The sequence below is a fragment of the Xiphophorus hellerii genome, chromosome 15 (assembly GCF_003331165.1).
Source record: "Xiphophorus hellerii strain 12219 chromosome 15, Xiphophorus_hellerii-4.1, whole genome shotgun sequence".
In the NCBI taxonomy this organism is placed as follows: domain Eukaryota; kingdom Metazoa; phylum Chordata; class Actinopteri; order Cyprinodontiformes; family Poeciliidae; genus Xiphophorus; species Xiphophorus hellerii.
The window spans coordinates 1,244,115-1,267,155 of NC_045686.1; the positions used below are offsets into that span (position 1 = coordinate 1,244,115).

At 36.9% G+C, this 23,041-nt stretch overlaps 3 protein-coding genes and 1 long non-coding RNA gene across 7 annotated transcripts in view; 3 read left to right on the forward strand and 1 right to left on the reverse strand.

Moving 5' to 3' along the window:
- The window catches only part of map3k5 (mitogen-activated protein kinase kinase kinase 5), a 72,208-nt gene extending 69,727 nt beyond the window's left edge, over window positions 1-2,481 (forward strand). For both annotated transcript variants that reach the window (XM_032585074.1, XM_032585073.1), the window contains one exon: window positions 1,394-2,481. In XM_032585074.1, coding sequence (XP_032440965.1) covers window positions 1,394-1,454 — 61 coding nt within the window. In that variant the 3' untranslated portion in view covers window positions 1,455-2,481. The remainder of the gene's footprint in view (window positions 1-1,393) is intronic.
- A 979-nt stretch (window positions 2,482-3,460) lies between these two features.
- On the forward strand, window positions 3,461-13,406 carry lrp11 (low density lipoprotein receptor-related protein 11). Its single transcript, XM_032585029.1, has 9 exons — window positions 3,461-4,292; window positions 7,313-7,470; window positions 9,164-9,305; window positions 9,388-9,513; window positions 10,479-10,676; window positions 11,869-12,036; window positions 12,115-12,171; window positions 12,492-12,584; window positions 12,665-13,406. Exons 1-9 carry the CDS (start codon window positions 3,677-3,679, stop codon window positions 12,817-12,819), a joined length of 1,713 nt encoding a protein of 570 aa, XP_032440920.1. The 5' UTR covers window positions 3,461-3,676; the 3' UTR covers window positions 12,820-13,406.
- Window positions 13,407-13,975: 569 nt separating this feature from the next.
- pcmt (protein-L-isoaspartate (D-aspartate) O-methyltransferase) lies at window positions 13,976-23,024 on the reverse strand. Of its 3 annotated transcripts, none has more exons than XM_032585033.1 (8): window positions 22,705-23,024; window positions 19,725-19,829; window positions 19,608-19,639; window positions 18,572-18,676; window positions 18,288-18,408; window positions 16,988-17,073; window positions 15,382-15,507; window positions 13,976-14,867 (listed from the first exon to the last, which is right to left on the reverse strand). In XM_032585033.1, the coding sequence occupies exons 1-8, from the start codon at window positions 22,883-22,885 to the stop codon at window positions 14,862-14,864; spliced, it is 762 nt and encodes a 253-aa protein (XP_032440924.1). In that variant the 5' UTR covers window positions 22,886-23,024; the 3' UTR covers window positions 13,976-14,861. The 3 variants fall into 3 exon arrangements, with proteins under 3 accessions (XP_032440924.1, XP_032440923.1, XP_032440922.1); XM_032585032.1 differs by having other exon boundaries at window positions 15,281-15,507; XM_032585031.1 differs by having other exon boundaries at window positions 15,338-15,507; window positions 22,705-23,023.
- On the forward strand, window positions 17,013-20,535 carry LOC116733985 (uncharacterized). Its single transcript, XR_004342150.1, has 2 exons — window positions 17,013-17,126; window positions 20,356-20,535. It is a non-coding gene; the product is annotated as an uncharacterized LOC116733985 (long non-coding RNA).
- Window positions 23,025-23,041: the final 17 nt, after the last annotated feature.

Genomic DNA, 23,041 nt, shown 5'->3' on the forward strand with positions numbered 1-23,041 from the left:
TGTTCAATAGCTTATTGTCTTTATTTGCAAATATAAAGGGGAAAGCTTTGAAATTGTGTTTTCTGTGAATTATGAATGAGGAAGATCAGCAGACCTGGGACCTGATTTGTCTTTCTCTGCAGTGAAAATATTCATACTGCTCAAACTTTACTGCTTTTTGTCATGTTACAACCACAAACTTCAACATTTTAACACTTAAGGGAGAAGTGAAAGGAAAAGGAAACATGCTTCTCTTATCAACAGACTCTCCTGGCTAAGCTGAAGAAAAACAATCCTACAGCATGATGCTGCCTTCACCAGCTTCACCGTGTTTTACTGCAATGGTTGTTGTGAACACTGTTGGTTTTCAACCACAGATCATTTTGCACTTGACTTAGTTTTAAAAAAGAGGCTTAATACCCTACTTTTTAGATATTAATGTCTAAATTATTTCTAAATCCTTTATATTCCACTTTAAAATCTTGCTTTATTTTGTTATAAATACATATAAGTTTGTGGTTGTAAAAGGACAAAATGGGGAAAAGTTTATAGAGGTATGAATAATTTTGTAAAGCGATATTTGGCGCTACCTAATGGCCTTGCTAAAGAATACACTTAAACGTTTTAGCCTATAAATATTCTTCTATTTAGCCGTTTTATTATTTGCCCATCAGTGTTGATATTTGCTTCAAAGTATTGAGGATTAGGTTGCAAGTAGCAGCTTTGCATGTTTCTTTTGTTGTGTATTTTTTGAGTTTGTTTGTCTTACTGTTTCTTTTCTATCTTATCTGGGAACATTTTCATCTGTGATGCACAAACACAAAAATCTTTGTTTTGTTTTGTTTTTTTTTATCCAGTCCATAATTTTTTTTCTGATTCTTATTCAGGTTTTTGCACTGATTAAATTTATCTTGTCTTGTTTGGTCATAATAATTAGCAGTAAGCAATTTAAAGAGTGTAACAGGTAAACCTTTTATGGATGCAAACTCCACTAAAAACCACCTGTTTAGGATTGTATTTGAAACGTAATCGATTACAAATTTATTGATGGAACTTGACTTAATGTCGTGTTTTGATTATTGATTCTATGCTGCTTTGTGTTTCTGTGTTTGATATGATGTAAAGCTCTTTGAAATGCCTTGCTGCTGAAATGTGCTACACAAATAAAATTTGATTAGATTTTTTTTTATTTAACACCATGTCCTGTTACTTTTTCCTATTAATTTTCTATTGACTCAGCATTTTAAATTGGACTGCGAGTTGTACGTGTTTTAATACTTCTTGAATCTCAAATGTACAATAATCAATTAAAGTAGTTAAAAAAGCATTATCATAAGGGATTGTTACTAAATTCAGTGCATTAGCTGCGATATCCTTCGAGCTTACAGCTTTTTCTCTTCTTGCTTCTCAACAGAGGTGGAGTTTTGTGTAAACTATGGAAGGCCATAACAGACTTCAGGCAGAAACCAGCCTGACGCCTTTTCTACCAGAAGCCAACCTCGATGTTACCTCAGTATTTATAGGAACAACCAGACGTTTAGGAGGAGAAAACCTGCCTTTATTGGACAGCTTTCCAACCACACAAGAACCTTCTGGAGAATTTTTCTAATTTTCAAACCAAGATTCTGGATTTTAGATTTTTAAAACTATTTAAAAAAAAAAAAAGTGCCACTTGTTTTGATAGGACTGTTGGGTAGAAAAAGCTGTTTTTGTTACAGATCCACAATGACAAAATTATTGAAATGTTAGGCTTGTTTTTAGCTAAACACTTTCTCCAAACTTGTTACGTTTACAGAAGTGAAGATTGACCGCTTTTTAAAACGCCTGAGACACAAAATACTACATCCAACATCATCTATACTAATATTTTACCACAAAATCTTATCACTACTTTATTTAAATAAATTTTATTTAATTAAACTGTGGAACATGACAGTGCATGCTCCTTGGTTTTAGTTTTAGTTTTTATTTAAATATTTTCTTCACATTTCCTTTCAAGGGGCAAATTTACAGTTTTATTGCTAAATATATTCTTCTTGTAAATAATGTGTTATACTTCATCTGTGAATGACTTTTATGTACTTTGTAGAAGATATTCCTAAAGATAGCTAAGCCTCCATGTGAATTGGACCAAGCCTACATTATGAAGACAATGGGGAAAATGACGTGTATATTATTATATTTTCTAGTCTCAGCTGTCATAGGAAATAGCACTCAGTTGGTAATTAATTAATATAACATGATCTGATCATTGGCTTTTGTTGTTGTACACTGGCACAGTTGTGTTCATATCCTGCTTGTAATCCTTGAATCTGATGTATTTTGTGGTGAAAATGATGAAATGAAAACAGATTTCTCTTTTATGGATCTTTTTTAACTATTTTCTCTGAAATGGCGGAAATAATCATGAACAGTTTGTCAGTTTCATTTTATATTCAAGATGATTCAAGATTTTTGTGTCATTGTTAAAATAAAAATGTTTATGTTGAAGCTGTGAAAAAAGTGTGAAATGTTGTATTTTCATTTCCCTGCTTTCGCAGGCGATCGTACACTGATGTAAAATTTACATGTTTGCAACTAAAAGCACCAGAAAAGTAACTACAAAATAGTGAATTGTTAGAGACTGCAAAGGTATTAACTGTACCACAGCGTGAGAACTATGGCCAGTTATAGGCTTGAGAATAATTTCTCAACTTAAATTAGCAATTCTAATAGATCTGTAAAAATTAAAAATGTATATATTTTTAAGTAACACACCAATATTATTACCAGAGGGGGAAATGTACACTTATATCAAGGGCCAAAAATGGCACAATTCAGTCAGTAAATAAGGTCATATTTATTGTTTCAATTATTATATTTAATCATTTGTGTACTATTTAATTTATTACATTTAAACGTTACATTACTTAAATGTAATAATTTAAGTGAAACAAAATATGTAAATGGTATAAATAAAGACACCAACCACTACTTAAATATTTGGATGTTTTTTAAACGTCCAACTAAGTTATTAAATCCTATGTAATCATTTTAATCCTGCGGCACATTTAAATTACGTCACATTTGCTACAGGTAAGGTTAATGGACTGTAGTTAAACTGTTGTGCAGGTTGACCAATCAAATGTTAGTGAGCCATTTTGACAGTTTTAGGTATCAAAATACGGACTAAATAAATACTGAAATAATTTAAAGATTTAAATGTGCAACTGAAGTTTTAATGAGCATTTACAACTGTAATTTATATATTAAATAATTGCATTATACATTTCCATATGGACATATTTTAGCTTAAATTAGTTTGATCCAGTTTTACATAAGCTATCGAAGACTAAAATATTAATTTAACTATTTATTTATTTAGATCGCGTCACTTTTGGTTCACTATACACTACAACTGAGCTTCAACAGGTGAATTGCTGGTCGCCATATTTGTTTATCAATTATCAGTGTATGACGTCAGCGTTCTGCTCTCGCGACCGACCCTCCCTCACCATGACAACGGCAGATGACTTTTAGCATCGTCGGGAGACAGCCGTTACCTCCGCCGCCGCTGATTTAGAGGCGTTTTTCCAATAAAGTCGTGTTTTAAATCGGCCCGTCTGGTTCATTTTTCATGTCGGAAGGTCGCTGGAGCTGATAGAGCCCCTCAGGAGCGGGAGGCCAGCCGGAGGCCAGCCGGAGGCGGAGAGAGACGATGTTTCACCGAGTGAACAACAACAACAACAACATGGCTCTGCTCCAGCGTCCCCGGCTGCTGCTCCCCTGTGTTTTCCTGCTGCTCTTCGCCGGCCGGGTCCAAGCCCGCTCCTCTCAGATATCAGATCTGAAATCTAAAATCTCGGGGGTGGAGGAGCTGCTGGAGGAATTCCGGAAGCAGCTCCAGCAGGACCAGGCATACAGAGCGGCCGACGTGAGTGACTCCTGCGCAGGCGACTTCAGCGCCGCGGAGCAGCGCATCATCCGGACAAAGGCCTCCATCGAGCAGGGAGCCACCTTCCTGCTGGCCCCGGACAGGGTGTACACCTGGAGGGACTGCTTACACGCCTGCTGCTCGCAGCCTCACTGCACGGTGGCGGTGGTCCAGGAGGACCTGCGGCGACCCGCGGACGGCCTCAGCTGTTACCTGTTCAACTGCACCTACAGGAATAAAAACATCTGCTCCTTCGCTCCGCAGGAAGGCTTCACCACCTACAGCCGGACTCCGAACGGCACGCTGGGGCACCTGCCTGGAACCACCGGCGGAACCACCGGCGGAACCACCGGCGGAACCACCGGGAGGCCCCGGCAAGCTGGCGAGGATGACACCCCAGGTGGGAGCTTTCTTTATAAAACCTCGTCATTCTTTGGGATTATAATGCTAATAACAAAACATCATTGTTAAAGGTTAGCTTACAGGTGGTTCAATTATATTTTTAAAAGTACTTTATTTATCCCAAAAGGAAATTAAATATAGCTGACTATCAGGGCTGTTAACATTCAAATATTGTTAAAGTTGGGTAGTAAATAGTTACATTTACTTGAGTAACTTTTTTTTTTTTAAATGTACTTTTAGGAATATTTTTACTACGCTGTTTTTACTCTGGAGTAAAACTTCTGGGTTCTCCACTGAATGAAAAACAAACATGTTTTCACAAAAAAATATCAACATACACATTTTTTGTTAGTTTTATAAGTTTTATATTGAAAGAAACTGATTTGGGGGAAAAAAATCTTTGGCCTGATTTTGTTATTTATATGAATAATTTTGGATTTTGAAATAATAATCTGAAATAATTTGATCAATTACTCAATACCTTTTACCATAAACTTTATTACTCTTACTTTAGTCATTTCTTTTTGCCTGGTTTTGTTATATTTTGCTACTTACATGAATTATTATAATTTTTGTCCTTAAAATTTCCACTTAACTTTATATTTTGATCTGTCTGATGATGTAATTTTAAATATTAAATGATTGATAATTTGATCAGTTACTCAATACAAAATATTTTATTGCTCTTGAGTAATTTCTTGGACGGCTACTTTTTACTTGAGTAAAAATATGTGGAAGTAGTGCTACTCTTACTTGAGTAACATTTTTGTGTACTCTGCCCACCTCTGAGTATTGCTAATCCACCTCTTTTGCTTTTGCCGCTCGCTTTTTATTTGTGTCTGGTAAAGATTTAAAGATGTTGGAGTCTGGGAAGTGATGTTTTCCCATTCTGATTGTTGGAATTAATATTTCCAGCTCCCTCCTTCTCTACACCTGAGGTCGTAGTTCAGTTTTGGTTTTGTTTTCTGCAGCTTATCCCAAAGTTTTGCATAATAGCAAAAGCAAAAAATGCTGTACAACATCCAAAAAAATAATGGAAAAAAAAGTCACTTTTATTTAGAAAAAGGTTGTTTCTTAAAAAAGTTTACTTTCTATTTTGTCTTCAACTATGGTAAAATAAATTATAGATTGAGGCTGTACTATGGTGTGAATATTTTTTTCAAAGCTTTGTAGTTTCTATTTTATTCAGCCGATTAAATTAGTGGTAAAGTTTCTGGTCAACTTAAAATTAAGCTGTAAAGATGCAATTAGGAAGTGAAAAGATATTACATTTTTATGAAAATTACACCAAAGTTGTTTTTTGTATGTTCTCTGGTTCATGTTAGTTACTAGAAAATAGAAACATTTTATTAACCATTTTCTGCAAACAATGCTGTCTGTTTACTGGATTTTGTTTTTTATTTCCTCAAAGGGAAATCAGGTTATTAGACACTGATAGTATTTTTAGCAACTGAGGAAGCATTACCAACTGTTTGCATATTAAATGTTTTATTTTGTCAATGTAACGCATGGCAGCAGAATGTTGACCTTTTCACTGTAAACTTGGTTTAAATTTACTATTAATAATAAGAATATGATTTATTCTACAGTAAAGTCTCTTTCTATCAGCCATGCATCTCAGCACATTGCAACTAAACATTATCAGCTGGTATTTCACTGATAAGGTGCCACGGTTGGATTAATGATTGTCCACTTGTTGTCTGAGATCAGGATGCTGAGAGCAGGACCAGATGTGTAGATTTAGCTGAAAGTGGTGGAGAGGGTGCTGTTTATTGTCCATAATAGACAGAACCTTCTTCAGTGTCCTCCTCTCCACCACAGTTTCCAGGGACTCCAGCCTTAGTCCCAGTACAGAGCCAGCTTTCCTGATGATTTTGTCCAGTCTATTAGAGTCGCTGGCTCTGATGCTGCTTCCCCAACACACAGCAGCAAAGAAGATGGCGCCGGCAACAACACTGTGATAAAAGGTCTCCAACATCTTGCTGCACACATTGAAGGATCTCAGCTTCCTTAAAAAATAGAGTCTGCTCATCCCCTTCCTGCACACAGCGTCAGTGTTAGATGCCCAGTCCAGTCTGTTGCCGATTACAACTCCCAGGTATTTGTAATCCTCCACCTCCTCCACCACTTCCCCTTTGGTCTTCAGTGGCCGTGAAGGTATCTTCTTCCTTCTGAAGTCAATCACCATCTCTCTGGTCTTACTAATGTTGAGCCTCAGGTGATTCTGCTCAGACCACTCCACAAAGCCGTCCACCAGTGTCCTGTACTCCCCCTCCCCTCCATCCCCTATACACCCGACAACCGCTGAGTCATCAGAAAACGTCTGTAGGTGACATGACTCAGAGTTGTACTGGAAATCAGTGGTGTACAGTGGTGTAATATAGTTGAAATGTAATTTTTTTCTTTAAAAACTATTTACTTGTGGCTTTTCTTTGTTTGATTAAAAGTAGGGCTGCACCGATTTATCGGCACCAATTTCTTTAATTCTGAGTGATTGGTGATTGGCCAATACTTAAATGTGAAGCTGATCTTTTGCACCGATCTTATCGACCTCAGCAAACGTCTAAAAATCAGCCGCTGTCCTCTTCTGCTCTCCCATGAGAGAAGTTTGACTGACAGACCGGCCCACCGGGTCATGTCTGCACGGTTGCAATTAACAATAGTCGCTCCACTGTTTCCAATTCAGCGACTTTATTGCGACTTTTAATGACATTTCAGACTAAAAAAATTGGTATCAGCCAAAATCGGAATCAGGTCAGGTTTTTAAAGAGCCAGAAAACTGCAATCGGTGCACCCATGATTAAAAGTCTAAACTTCTAATATTCTACTCCATAATTTTAGCTTCAAAGCTTAATATCGTAGTATGGTGGCATTAAGTTATGCAGCAAAAGGTGAACAAAAACAGGAGTGTTATTAATACGCTTTATGAAAAGGAACCAAGGTCAATGTTTAGTCAAACTTAATAACCTAAATCAGACACGTAAACATCACAGGACTAACCTCAGGTCAAATTCACAGAAATGGACGAGCCTCCTCGCAGCGATGCAGGCCAGGACGTGGTGATCCAGCTGCCCACCGACTGGGCCGTCCTGGACGGCAGGGACAGCGTGGACGACCACAGAATCACCCACTACGAGTGGACTCTTGTTAAAGGAGACACAGCCGTCAACATGAAGGTCTGTTTTCACATTTTATCTGTCACTAAATTCAGCAAAACGGATACAAAAACGTCAAGCAAGGATGCAAAGGTTAAACACTGCAAAAACACAAAATCTGACCAAATATTTCTGGTCGAGCTTCTGGTACAAATATCTTAAAAAGTTGTTTTTTTTTTCAGGAAGATATAGGAGCTTGTTTTAAGTTAATAATTTGCTCATATTTATGAAAAAGTTAAAGTTTTGTAGGCAGATAATTTCACTTTTAGCAAGGCATTCTTCACACATAATTGAAAAAATTATTTCACGTACGTTTTCATCAATATTAATGAATTTTTAATTTAAAACCAGCTCCTCTATCTTGCTGAAAAGTTACTTTCAAGTTAGTATTTGCACAAGAAACTAGACAAAAAAAATACTTGGTAATGTTCAGTGTTTTTATGGTGTTCATTATAATAACTGCAAAAAGAGTTCTATGTGAAGATATATCTTTAAAAACATTTGTACTTCCACAAAAATACAGTTTTAATCTTGATGAACCAGGTGAACCACGGAGCTCCTTCTCTTGATCTGTGCTCAGTCAGATGATGCAAATATTTGCTCTTTCACTGAATGATCAGGTTGTTGTTGTGACAGACACGAGGCAATAAAAATCATGGATGCTCGGTTTACAGTAAACCGGTTCACTTGATTGCACAGCTCCATATTTCCATGCTGTATCAACAGAGATTAGATGTGGTTATGCATTCACATCGCCCAGAGAAAAGCGGAAACATGAGCCGGTTTCAGTGACCAGAACCTTAGAGATCGTTTCCTGTTGTCCTTTTATTTCTTTACCTTTAACAGAAAAGACATGAGAAAACATTACAGCAAATTTCTATTTTTCTTTATATCCTTTGTTTTTTTATTCTTTATCTGCTCCACTAACTGGTTATTTAAATTTTCAATATAAGAATTTGATGTCTGAACTAGAACTGGTTTCAAAATAAAGTCTGACATTTTCATACCAGATCTGATTGCTAATTTTAATCCATTTTTCTTTTTGCTCACTTTCTTTTCTAAACAAAGATATTACAAATGACAGAAAATGTTTTCAAAAAGTGGCTTTTATTTAGGCATCCCTTTTGTGAGTTATACGAATATTAGGGTCGGGCTACGAGAATTTTTGTTCAGTTATGAGAATTTACTCATGGTATTAGCAGAAAAATGAAACAATTTTAACCAGAAAACAGTTGTTTTAAAAAGAAAAAAATGTTTTAATGAGAAAAAGGTTAATTATCAGGATTTGACTTGAGCAACTCGTTTCAACGTCCTGCAACTGACAATAATTTGATGCAAATGTGTCAAAAGATCAACTATTATTTGTAAAACTTAAACGGTGTAATGAATAACGTCACAAGATGCCCAACATTCCTCATTAATTTTTGTGTGTGTGTGTCTGAGTTCTCATTAAATTACGACTTTATTCTGGTAATTAAAAAGAAAGATCTTCCCCCGGCCCTGATATTCCATTGTAGAGTTCACGTAAATTTATAGAAGCTTTAAAACACACTTGTCAAACAAGATGGCCGTCTCAGCGTGATGACATCACTCTGAACTAAAAAAAAATCCCAATTTTCAGCAAATTAAATATTCAAAACCCAAAAGTTGAATTAATCAATAAAATCCCTCGTCTGAAACTTTGCATTCTTTATTTTGGTTGTGCACACTGAAGGCGACCCACCCAGGGCTGCTGAAGGTCAGCGGTCTCCAAGAGGGCGTCTACTCGTTCCAGATGACCGTTACCGACTCGGCGGGGCAGAAGAGCTCCGACAACGTCTCTGTCACCGTGCTGGCACCAAAACACCAGGCGGAAGGTGAAAGGCTCACCAAACATTTCTCCACTTTTGGTTCTGACTGTTGGGGAGGTCGAGTACTTAATCATGTTTGTGTTCACAGTTTGCACTGGTGACTGCTCCAACTACCAGTTCAAGTGTGATGATGGCTGCTGCATCGACATCTCCTACGCCTGTGATGGGAGGCAACACTGTCCCGACCGCTCTGACGAAGACTTCTGCACAAATTGTACAGATTTTCGTCCTTTACATTAGAGATGCAAACAATTAATCGATTTATGATGAATAGTCAGTTAATGTTGTATAAAATTAAAATTAGTTTCAATCAATTAACTTATAACATCTGCTTAGACCTTCTTTTAGTGTTGTAATTTAGCCTCCATCCAGCAGAGGGCCACACTGAAGCTAATATAGGATTAAAGATGGTGGAGCAATATTAGAACAGGAAAGAGAAACCGTCCAGTTTGGAGTGCGGTTCTGTTTGAAATATAAACGCTCCACAAACTCAACTTTTACCTTAATGGTGCTCATTAAACCGAGCTGCGACTGAGTGAGTCATTGGGGCCGATTTAAAAAAAGGAGCAAATTTCTGCCAAAAAAACGGAAAATAAATTTTAGAAAATAAAGAAATTTCTGAGCTCCAAAAGTCGAAAATTTTCAGATTTGACTAAACTTTTCTAGAAAAAAACTCTGAAATTTCAGTTCGAAAGTCAAAATTGAAATTTTGTGATTAATCTCAAATTGTCAGAAATGTTAAACTTTTCAAACTTTTAGTCTTTTCAAAATTCAAAAGCCAAAAATGTTTCAACTTTTGAAATTTCCATGTTTTTTCTAGAAAATTTATGAAATTCACCTACCTAATTAACCTTCCGAGTTTTTTGGTGGAAATTTACCCCTATTTTTATCTACATTGGCCCTAATACGCCGTCGCAGTGTGGGATGTAAAATGCACTTTATGCGATTTTGTTTTGAAATATAATCACTCGAAATCTCCTTAAATTCCTTAAACTCTCAATTGAAGAGAAAGCGCAGGTTTTTAAGAACATGGCCACTTATCAATTAATCCTTAGATCAATCTTATCCTAACTTTATATCAACTCATGAATCAATAACTTCCATCCCTGCTTTGAATAAAAATGATTTAGAAAGCTTTATCTAACACCCAGAACCTGATCCCTGTGGGTTTTTTATTAGTTGATGGTGGTCGGAAGTCGGTGACCCACCCGGTGAATCCCCCCAGCCCTCAGAGGCCCGCAGCCCGGACCGAGCAGGCTGACAGTGCCGCCATGCTTCCAGAGGCATCCAGGAAAACAGTCGTATCAGCGGTAGATGGGAGCAGCGCTGTTCCTGCTCTGAGCCTCACTGAGCAGCAGGGCGCGTCTGCTAACCAAGGTAGGAAGAAGGTTTATAATCGAGTTAAAGGACATCCATGTGATGAGTCTACTCCGGTTATTTGTTTGCTAAACAGTAGGATGCACTCCTTAGTGCTTTATCTTTTGTGTGTGGACATGAGAGCAGATGGAGCCTACAGGCGACCGCTGAGCCAACAAACCACTCAGCATTCCCTGGGAAAGCAGCTCTTAGCCTGCATCCCTTCTTAGTGCCAGAACAAAGCTCCCCTGTCTCTGATGCCATCTGATCCCTGAATTAGACCGAGACCGGCCAAAAGGCCGCCTGCACCACTGCTGTTTTAACACACTCTGCGTATTATATGCCTGAAGTGTGTTCTCTACAGAATGAAGCTAAAGACGAGGAGAACATATATTTTGGTCTGATGATGGTTAAACGTGTCATAATCACTTTGTTCACTGCAAAAAATAAAATCTCACCAAGTATTTATGGTCTAGTTTCTAATGAAAATACCTTGGTACACTTGAAATAAGACAAAACTAACTTCCAGATAACTTTTAAACAAGGAAAAGGAACATTTTTTCAGTAATAATTTCTTAATATTTATAAAAAAGTACCTCTTATTAGTGAAATAATCTGCCAAAATAAAATGTGTTGTTCCACTGACAGATTATTTCAGTTATACCTAGAACTTTTTCATCAATATTAAGAAATTATTTACTGAAAAGATGTTAATATTTCTCGCTTAAAAGTTACTTGTAAGTTAGTTTTGTCGTATTTCAAGTGTACTAATATATTTGCACCAGAAACTAGACCAAGAATACTTGTTTTAAATAAAAAAATAAAGATTATTATTGAAAGGAAGTCATTTAGAAAAGAAAAATTAGCAAAATGGCAGTTTCTAGATGCACAAACCTGGTCGGGGTTTATTCCAAAGGCCAGCTGGGATTTCTGTGAAAGCTGGTTCTTCGAAGTCTAGATTCAGGGACTGAATACATAAACTAAAAGGAAATACATAAAAAACGGAAACAGTTTATACTTATCCTTCTTTGTAATAATTTTGCATTACTTGGTGCTGTTCTATCACATAAAATCCCAGTAAAATCGTGTGAATTTGTGGTTTTAACATGACAAAATGTTAATACGTTTCAAGGAAATTAATACTTTTGCAGTATTTTGCAAGGTGATGTAAAACAATATTTGAAACGTACGTCGTGTGCGTCTGTTTCTGCAGATCCGTGCGCTGCAGATCCGGTCGTTGGTCCCTGTAAAGGCACCTTCCCTCGGTGGTACTACGACCAAAAGGCCCGAGAATGCAAACACTTCCTGTACGGTGGTTGCCAGGGTAACCACAACAACTTCCTTCAGGAGTCAGACTGTGTCAGCGAATGTTTACAGAAAAGTAAGAAGATGCATCATTTGATTTTTACTCATTTCTTTTAATCGCAAGAATCATTTTCACACTAATGTCGTCTTTTAGGCTCGGCCGTCAGCCCAACCAGTGCAGCTGCCCCCGTCACAAAGCCGACTGAAAAAGGTAAAAATATATGTTCACTCGCGATTATTTACTCTGACAATTCATTGATTAATCCGATAAAAATGGCTGATTCTTCAGATTTTTCATTTAACCATTTAAGCCTTTTTAAATGCAATATTAAAGGTACATTAAAAGATGCAAGTAAACAAATAATTCAGTTCTTTTTTAAATAAAAATATAAATATTTGATTACCTAAAATACATTTCTTTAGTAAATTTATACCAGGTGAAGCTAAAACGTATTTACAAAGAAATATGTTTGATTAATCAATTCAACTCTAGTTTACTGGCTAAAGTCTTGTCTGTATTAATTGTTTAAGATGCGCCTAAAGTTTCCAAAACCCAAGCAGAGAGTAGCGACATAATCTCCAAACCGTTTCCAGTTAGAGGAGGACAGCCAGGCCCGGAGTCAGGTGAGTCCGGTTATCTCTGCTCATATTTGAACTAGAATTTCTCTGCTCTACAGGTGAAGTTCTAGTTTTCTGTCCTTCAGGTGCAATTCTTCCTCTGGCGCTCGGCATCCTCATCACTGCGCTGCTGCTGCTCATGATCGGCTGTCGTCTGAGACTCGTTCGTCACAAGCTAAAGAAAGCGCGACCTCTCACCACCGAGGAGTCAGACTACCTCATCAACGGCATGTATCTGTAGCCTAGGAAGCTGTTAGCGCTTCGTCTCAGATTTAAACAACTACACTCTCTGCTGCCCTTACAAAAATCTAATTATAAATCAGTAAAGATGTATTGTTTGCTGTTTAAAGTCCCCGTGATTAAACCGAACGACATATCAGACATTGTTCAGCTTTTCCTCCTGCAAGTCTGGCACAAAACGCCATTTCTGCCACTAGGTGTCACTAATGTGCCATGTTTGTGCTGCACCTGTTAACACAGCTAGCTTGAATGAAAGACGAGTATTTTGAGTGCCTGGTAACCATGGTTACCATCCGTAAATCCTGTTCGAGTGCGAATCGGTTAAGCCATATCATGTCCTGCGGATCTTCCTGTCGTTACAGCATGTTTTTCTTTTGGTGATAAGTCATTATGAACATATTTGATTTTATTTAATGTTTTAAATAAATTAAATAAAATAAAAGTACCCCAAGGAAAGGAATTTTACAATATTGTGGTTATTTGTATTAATTTGTCTTTTCTTGCTGGGAAATTTATTTACACAGGCATGTGTAAATAAAATACTAAAACGTTAATATATCTGTAAACAAAAAATATATTTCACAAACACAGATATAAATGAACATTTGAATGTTACATAAATATTAAGAATTTTGCAGAATTCTAAGTAAACTTTGAGATTTCTGAAAACCAATTTATTTAAGGTTCTGCACATTTTTTGCAAAATCCTACAAACATTTGTCAAACGACTTTTTGAAATAACTTTTTAGAGAAATATCTACTTTACAAATGAGTAATTTCTAAAGAACCAGCATTTTATCTCAATTTTTAGGATTTAAAATAAAGATAACATAAGAGGACAGATATCTTTTTTGAAAAGCAGATTGATTCCAGTATATTAAGAAAAACATATAACGACTTATTTTAGTGTAATACTGCACTGGGACAAAATGGTTGAAAATGTACTTTTATTATTGATATACATGTGTTCAAAAATGCTAACTAGCACCTTTTAATTTTTAGCAAAAGTCATTAAGACTGGTTTAGAGAGATTTTGTTATGTTTGTAAAATTGTGCAAGTTGGAACAATGAAATGTTACAAAATTAACTCTGTAAAACCTGCAGTTTGTTCCTACCTGCATTAACTGGGGAAAAACACAAAACAACGAACTGCAAGAAAAACATAAACATCTCTTTATTTTTATATCCCATTCCAGATATTGTGAAAGCCAAATATAATCAACCACTTCAACCCCTCTAAATAAAATGTGCTTTTTTTGTGTATTATTCTTTTTTTTCTCCAAGAAAACAGACATTTGCTTTATATTGTTGAAGTTTATTTTGGCAAAGCAGTGACTCTCCCAGTTAGTGACCGAACACGTCGGAATTGGAGACCAGCGGCAGCAAACGACACGTCACCTGGTGGGAAGCGCAGCCCTGTACCTGCATGCGTTTTGGTGAGTTAGGTGCTGTTTCTGAAGTTTATCCAGAGAGCTGAGTGTTTCATACGTGACCCAACGGTTCTGCACATCAGTCACGGTGTTGTTCGTGTTTTCTAATACTGCTGGAAGGGGTTTGAGGGGAAAACAAGCTTATATTCTAGCAGAAAAATCTACAGTTAGATGAGCCACACACACACACACACGCTGTAGCTAGGTGAATTATCTAAAAGTCTCCGGTGTTTTTGTTCTGCTTTCCTCGTACATTCAGCTTAGACCCTGCTGAAATGTAATGCAAAAACACCCGACTGCAATAAAAAAACCAAAAAAACCCCAGCAGTTAAAATTAAATTAACCAAAAGATGGAGGCCTGGAAAAAAAAAGAAACAAAAAGCCCATCTTGAATATTTCTGCATGGAGCTTCAAGCAGTCTTTTCCTTGCAGCCCTTTAAGAGCTGTCAGTGTTATTTCTCCAGTCCCTCTTTTGTCTTGAACAAAAAAAAAATAAAAATAAAGCATGTTTTATAATGCTTGAAACAAAATATCAAGGCTTGCTGATGCCATCCGAGTTTTCCCCAGGTTTCAAACTTAAAGGTGGATTATGGCTCGTCTTCTTATTCAGAGTTCATCCCTGTGAAAGACAGACCGTGAACGTTAGAGCAGGAACATGAGAGGAAACACCAACCTGTCATGCAAACCGTGAAGAACCGCATGCAGGACGATCAGATTAAGTGTCAAACAGCAGCCGGTCTGAGGCCACATCCCACAGAGAAGATGATTAAACCGGCTTTTATTGGGTAGTAGGCAACCAAATCAACTAACTAATCATGCTTTAAGCACCTCTAGCACCATAACATTTTGGTTCCAAACAGGAAAAAAAAAAAAAAAAAGATAAAACCAGATTAGTGGGTGAAAAAAGTGTTAAACAAAAAAAGGGGAAACGTGCAGCTAGTTGGCATGGTATGGAAGAAGCAAATAATGTCATCAAGCAGCAAAATGCAGCCTCTTGTGCTCCATTGCCTGCTCCAAGCCACACCATTTCACCTTTGCCACTGTGAGAAGGAGAGAGAGGGAGGAGGGGGAGAAGGAAGTCACTTCCACCTGGACCACTGCTTGTCTCTGTCTGTTAAAGGCACATAAATCACCCCCATCAAGGGCTTCATCTTGGTGCTGCCGTCCTCCATCTTGTCGTATTGCTCCAGCATCTGGTTGCCTCCGGCCGGGCCGACTGGGAGAATCAGACGCCCGCCGGGTTTCAACTGGTCCAAAAGCTGAAGAGGCAGGTGAGAAGAGCGTCAGTGTGGTTATTCTTAAAAAAAAATAATAATGAAAAAGCAGTAACAAGGCATTCTGAAAGTTCAAATCTGCTTTGGTTCGTCCGTTTTGAGACTGTATACGACTAAGTCAGCCAATCAGATTTGAATCCCAGTTCTGAGTCACTGAGAGTGAAACTAAATTATTTAGTGTCTACATCTTTAAAACAGCAGATTGTGCCAAAAAGGAACATTCCCAACCAGAAGTCAAAGAAACTTGAGTAAAAAATTAAACAAAGACAGTCTAAAATCTAGGGCTGTAGCGATACACTAATCTCACGATACAATACGATACACGATATTCTGCTCACAATGCGATATATATCATCATATTCAGCAAACAATACGATTCCATACACTTTTAAGATTTTCTGAAAGAATTTAGGGGACAGAGTGATTTTGGTGACATTTTGTGACTGTTTAATAGACTTGGATTAATTGAACTGATGGTGTAAAATGGGTGTAAAAGGTGTTTTTGTTAAACACTTTGTTTAAATGTTAATTCTGTGGCTTTGTGTATTTGGTTATGCAGAAAATGAACCTTTTTTGTCTTATTCTCTTACACTAGATAATGTAATTTATCTACTTCATTTCATTATTTAATTAATTGTAACTTATTTCATTACATGTCATTGTTAATGTACACTGGATAAAAAATATGTGATAGCTGTCATTTAATTCATGTGGATTTGACATAAAACTCAAAGTAGGATTTAAAGTATTGATACTCGCAGATGAAAAATCAATAAATATTGTAGGATCGATAAAATTATGCAGCCCTACTAAAATTCAACCTAAAGGTGTCCTTTATGTTACATGTTCGGTCTACGGGCGATACAAAAAAGCGTTACATTTTTTTGCACAAAGTCATTCTGAGATGATGAGATTTTAGCCAGTTCTGTCTTTTTTGAGCTCCTTTCAATATGAGCCGTTTTAAAGTCTCTGTCACTTTAAATCCAAATAAGCTGCTGTTGGCCAAGCCGCCAAATCAACGTTTCCACCCACAAGTGAAAATAACTGCAAAAAGATGGCAGCATTGAGCGAGCTGACATCACTCTGAACTGAGTGCATTGGTGAAAAGTTTTTTTGATATTTTCAAAAACTTAAATTTTCAAAAACTAAAAATTCATTAATCGGTAAAATCGACTTATCACCCAGCTTTAGTATATATATATATATATATATATATATATATACATATATATATATATATTTCTTATTGAAACATTTTCTTTATACTGCTGGAGTTTATTGTGGTAAAGCAGTGAATCTACCAAAAAAAACAAACGAGCATGTCATCAAAATTAGATAAACAGGATAAAATCTCTACTTTAAAACAGCAACTCTGCTTTTTGTTTCTTTTTTAGACGGTTTTCATTTGTTTAAACTAAAGTGAGAGCCTGACGTTCAGCAGGATGAAGGAGCCAGAATGACTCACAGCTTGGGGGACGGTGGCAGCTGCTGCACCAACATGGATGGCGTCATACGGCGCCTCCTCTGTGTGACCCATCCTCCCGTCGCCCACTGGAAGAAACGCAGCAGGAAATCAGGCTACCAGACTCACCACAACACCGACAGTCAGTCGCTGACAACACCACATGTTTTATCTTTAATCATCTAACACTTGTAAATCATAAACTGGACAAACAATGTGACTTATTCTTAAAATAATGGTGGAAACATTCAACACAGACAATTAGGGCTGAAAAGATTAATCAAATTAATCGTGATAAATCGATTATTGAAATAATCAGCAGCTAAATTAGTAATCAATTAATTGTTAAATTGAGTATACTTAATAAAAAAGGGGCTATTTAATCACCAAAAACAACATTAGGGGATATTTTGCATTTAAGATAAAAATAAAAAACAATCCTGTCTGTAAATACATCCAGAGAGGATGTTTTCATATTATAACAGGATGTGGCATTTTTAGCTTCATGTGGTTCAAATTGACAAAAAAAATCTCTTATTAATCACCTTTTGTTTTATAATTATTAATCTGTTAATCCAGACATCAGCCGTACACTGCACTGATGTCATAAAAGGCTGAGCTTTTCAAATATTGATGTTAGAAGTATTTTTTAAGATTACTATAAATAAAGTAATGGAATATTACAGTACATTTTTATTTTCTTATTTAAAAGAGGAATAAAATTGATTTTCTGCATCTTTTCTAGCAGTGCAAAAAAGGCTTGAGTGGTTCGTAGGGATTCTGCAGAATGGGCCAGTTTTTTCCGATCATCACAATAAATCGATTAATCGATTACTATAATAATTGTTAGCTTCAACAGAGAATGCAGAAGAAAGAAATACATTCTTTATCTCAACTACAACTATAATCGCTCCAGTTTTCATTCCGTTTTATCAAAATTAATTTTAAAATCAAAATTTTATAAATCAGTGTTAAGCAAGTTTATCAAACAATTAATAATGTTTATTTTTAACTCATTGTATTGTGGTATACATCATATTTTTTATTTCTATACATGCCACTTGCTGGTATAGCTGAAATCTGATTTGTTTAAGCACTTGAAACCCAAAGGACCCGGCTGCAGCTGCACTTTCACCCTCCTGCAGAGATGGTGAAAGTACTCACTGCTGAATTATTTAGAGCTGCAGACTCTGTGTTGAGCAAATCCATCCTGCATCGGTGAAGAGCAAGAGCAGCAGAAACGATTCGAGCTGCAACATGACGAAATGAATCCAGAACGTATCTGTCGTCCACCATGTCTCACCTATTAGCTTGACTCGGCCTGATGTAATCAAGTTGGGGTCGTCTTTCTTCACGTTGTTTATAGAATCGTCTACCAGCTCTTTGATGTGATCGATTCCTATAACTTTACCTTTAGGGCCTACCTGGGGAGCACAGAACAGGTTCAGTTCAAACAGGAATCACAAACCACTAAAACCATTTCACACCATTCTACTGTGATTGGTTGGGTTACAAAGCTGCGTGCTAAAAATCACGAAGCTACCGGAGAGAAATTGCTTGTGTTTACCCGTCCTGTGTGTGGCTCACCATTCGTGCAAAGCAAACGGACAGGATTCCACTGCCGGAGCCGACGTCCAGAGCTTTGGCTCCCTCATGCAGCTGATCGTGTAGGAGCTCTAGTGCATAGGCATGCTGGGAGAACGAAGCGTCCAGAAAAACAAAACAGAAACAGACAGGGGAGTGGTGAGCTTCAACACTAGACTGACACTAGTTTTCAGCAATATTTAAAAAGCCTGACCGGCCGATACCGTTTTTTTCTTTTGTCTGACAAGCTGATAAATGTAGCAGAAGAAAAGGGGGACATTAGAGATGCAAATCTTTCAGTGTCTAGAAACTCGATTCCTTCAATTCGATACCAATTTTTCTACACCACTTTTACTACACTAGACTCTAGTGATTATGTTTGAAGAGGAAAAGACAGTTTAGGCAAATAAAACATTTATTTCAAATACTATCAGTTTATATTTAAATGAAAATGGAGTTTGTGCATAAAATTATCTAACTTAAATGACCAGAATCAAGTTAACTTAGCTGCCTGGCTTCTTCTTAAATAAAACAATAATAATAATTCGAGATACAACTCTAGAAAAAATTAAGAGACCACTTAAAATGATCAGTTTCTCTGACTTTACTTTTTATATGTGTATATTTGAGTAAAATGAACATTGTTCTTTTATTCTATGAACTACTGACAACATGTCTCTGGAATTCAAAGCAAAAACTTCGTATTTATTAGCAGAAAATGAGAAATGGTCAAAATAACAAAAAAATATGCAGTTATTTCAGACCTCAAATGATGCAAAGAAAACAAGTTTATATTCATTTAGAAACAATAATACTAATGTTTTAACTCGGGAAGAGTTCAGGAACCAATATTTGGTGGAATAACCAGCAGGTTTGCAATGAGGTTCAGTGCAGTGGACTCTTAGTTTCACCCAAAATAAACACAATGTACCGACACAAGAAACGTTTCTAGCCTTTTCTGTTTCTATTAGATCATGTGATCTAATAGACGTGTTCAAAGTTGTGGATCAGAGAGTGTGGAAACATCCAGAGCTCGTACCATGTGTGGGGCGCTGATGGTAGCTTGGTAGCCTTCGGATTGAGAGAGAAGCACAGGTTCTGTTAGTTCATCCCTCAGAAACAAGAGTGGACAAAATGATGGCAGGAGAGGACGCACCTATTGACTGCGGCGAGTCCATGTACGGGTTACACCTGGAGTAATGTGCTCTGTCCGTGGACAGCATGACTTCATACACCTTGTCAGATTTAATAATGCCATTTTCTGAGGAAGAGAGAGAGTTTGTGTCCCTGAATTTATCACGATAAACGATATTAATTTGGTTTTCAGACCATTTTCAACTAATATAACGAAAATGGAAGAATAATGATGCAACAACACAAATGTCTTCCAGCTCCCAACTTTCATTGGAGCTGGAAGACATTTCAAATATCCAAAATTAATAAACAAAATAACAAATGAAATGAATTATGAAGTCTCTGTAAATGTAATTTTCTTTAAAAAAAAAGAAAAGAAAAAGAGAGAGACGAAAACACCAGACCGAAGACTTTAGTCATTCAGTTTTTGGTAGAAAAAGAAAAATGATAAATCATGCAAATTGATTAACGTGATTAATTGATTTATTACTTATTGCAATAGACAAATCTGACACAAACTATCAGAATAGTTAAAGATCTCTATAAGTAACACATGGGTAGCAAATCTCCCTGAATAGATTTCTACAAATGACTCTAGAAATATGTTTGTTTTTTCCCTTCATGTTATAATCCTTCATCACTGGTTCCTGCAGCATCTTGTGCCAGCAGCAGGGAAAGCCAACTGCAGCCAGTTTCTCCTTACTCGCTCTCCTCACCCTCACAGCTACGCGCCACTTCAGGACACAACAACCACAATCTGCACAAGCTGCTACATGGACACCTACGACAAACTGCTCAAACCTAAATTGCAAATAAAGCCACACTTCAAGCTGTTTTTGGCTCATTCTCCATTTCTCTTTATTTATTTAAATCTGCTTCTTTTGTTTGTTTTTTGTTTCCAGAACATCGTGAATTCAACACTGATCTACAGCTATACGTTCAGTTTAGGAGCCGTGTATTACATTCGCTGTGGTAAACCGGCTCAATAAAATGACTCCAGTTTGAAAACAACCTTTACAGAGAAAGTAAATTAGTATGCGCTCTACGTGTGACCTGTTTTAAAGCACATTATGCTAATGCTAATTCAGGGTTAAATTTCCCCCATTTGTGCCTAAATAGGTCAGTGTACGACAGAAACGAGCACAAATACCAAGAAAGTCAAAATAAATAGTCATCTTGATTCAATTACTGGGTTTTTATAAAAGTCAAATCCGGCAGACGCTGCTTTTTGTTTACAACTACAGAAAATGCAAACCAAACTTCTATTTACTGTAAGCACAGCCAATTAAAAAACATCTACATCTCTATCATTTCTATCCCTTCAAAACCCGCAGCTAATGGCAAACAGCTTGAAGTGCAACAATATCCTGGAGAGAGTGGAATATAAATAGACCTGGTGAGATATTAAATAGTGAAAGTAGACTTGCAAACCAAAGTCGGAAGATATCCTGATGTCATTTACTATACGAGTGTGAAAAACATGTCAGGGAAAAGTTTTCTACCGACTTTATTACTGATGACAGCAGACTTGATCACAGTGGACTTAGAACTGCATCAGTCCCAGTTTTATTATAGCTGGAAAAGTAATAAAAGCCACAGGAGCTTGAACAATTTCTTTCTTTCAGATAAAGCTTATTTTCAGTCCAGTTCTTTTACATTAACTTTTTTTAAGCCACTTAACATAGCACTAAAAAATTACTATTTCTTTTGCTCTATGCAGCATGGAGTTGCAGAAAATTGTCCATCCCACATTTGTTGTGACACAGCTGGCTGAAATAAGGTCATCATACTTTCGCTTGCTTAGAAAAACTAAATGGTAACCTGGAAATTTATTTTCTGTCACCAAACTTATGGGGAATAGTGTAAAAAAAAAAAGCAAAGCAAAAGCTGAAGTTTTCTTCCTATTTTTATTTACAGGAGGGCAAGTAGAATTTTTTAAACAACTAACTAATGTTTTCAACGATATGTACAAAAAAAATAAATACAAAAATTGATCTGAAACATGGGCACATACATGTTTACCCAACATAACCTCAGAAATTATAAATAATTTATATCTTTATTTCAGGATTTAATTTAAAAAGAATCAAGCTGGTTCTTGTTGGGGGTTTTTTAAAATCAAAACAAAACATGTTTTATTTGTTTTTAAAAGTAAATATATAAAGTATAAAGTAAATATAACATGTTTGGCTGAATAACAGAAATATTTTAAGTCAATCGCAGTCATAGATTTTAACCAAAATAAAGACAGAACATTGACAATATCTCTTGCAACTTAAATTCTGTAAAAAAAAATGCATATAGTAATTTATGGTTTATTTTTGATTGTGAAATTAATTAAATAGAGTCAAATGTATGTCTATGCTACAGTCTGGGCGTTAAGACATAAAATTGTGGCGGAAAATTATTGATAAGATCAAGAAAAAGTATTCTACATTTATAAAAACAAACAAAAAAAAAGCTAAGCTAAGTAGTGATGAGTGACTCGGTGCCTTTGCATAGTGCTAACCAATTATCTGCCGCAAATTTGAAAGAAAACTGCATTTCCCTTTCTTAAATCGTGCATTAGAAACTCGCGTGACATTTACAGCTGTCACTGTCATTCACATGGATGTGCAGTCAAAGATTCAGACATCAATGAGGGTGGGCAGGGCTGCACAATCCCAAATGACGCACATACGGCTAACGGGCTAAGCTAACGTTTCCCCGAGACTTTAGCTGTGTAAGATCACACTGCACAAAATGAAGGGAATATTTAACATTTTTGGTTTGTTTTCTTGTCCTGCAAAGACATGGGCGCGAATCTGTTCCACACGTGAACGTGGTTTGCGGAAAAGGGGTGGGGAGAGGGGTAACGGTAGGTCAACAAACAGCTTAGCAACCAGCTAGCTTAGCTACGCTGATCCCCGTGCTAACTCCAAGCCTCCGAAGTGCACCGATTTACGGCGACCAGTCGGTAACAAGGTGACGGCGCTGCCGCTCTCACATGCATTCGGACTTACTGCGGAGATTGTTAACGAGCTCTGCGTGGCTGGCTCCTCCTGATTTCCACGCCATTATCAAGCAGACTTTGCGGAGTAAGTAGACAGCAGCTGTCAGTGCCGCGCCTGCGCCAACGGTTTTGCCAATGAAGCTGACAACCTCCAAAGGAGACGGCGGAGCGGCGGATACGTCACCGGACATCCAAATGAGTTTTAGCGCCTTTTCAGAGACACGTCCGAACAGAAAACGGCGTCATTTCTGTTAACGGTTGATTTATTTGAATGTGCATCAAAAGCAGTGTTGGCTGAGAGGCATTAAAGCCACATTGCTCTGTCACAGTGAGATTTGCCGCAGTCA

Coding starts and splice junctions, on each gene's coding strand:
- pcmt (XM_032585031.1), bottom strand. CDS start 22,885: ATGTCCGGTGACGTATCCGCCGCTCCGCCGTCTCCTTTGGAGGTTGTC. Junction 18,677..19,607: donor CCATCAGCGCCCCACACATG/GTACGAGCTCTG, acceptor TCGTTCTCCCAG/CATGCCTATGCACTAGAGCT. Junction 15,508..16,987: donor CTGCCACCGTCCCCCAAGCT/GTGAGTCATTCT, acceptor CTGCCTCTTCAG/CTTTTGGACCAGTTGAAACC.
- lrp11 (XM_032585029.1), top strand. CDS start 3,677: ATGTTTCACCGAGTGAACAACAACAACAACAACATGGCTCTGCTCCAG. Junction 4,293..7,312: donor TGGCGAGGATGACACCCCAG/GTGGGAGCTTTC, acceptor TCAAATTCACAG/AAATGGACGAGCCTCCTCGC. Junction 9,514..10,478: donor CGAAGACTTCTGCACAAATT/GTACAGATTTTC, acceptor GTTTTTTATTAG/TTGATGGTGGTCGGAAGTCG.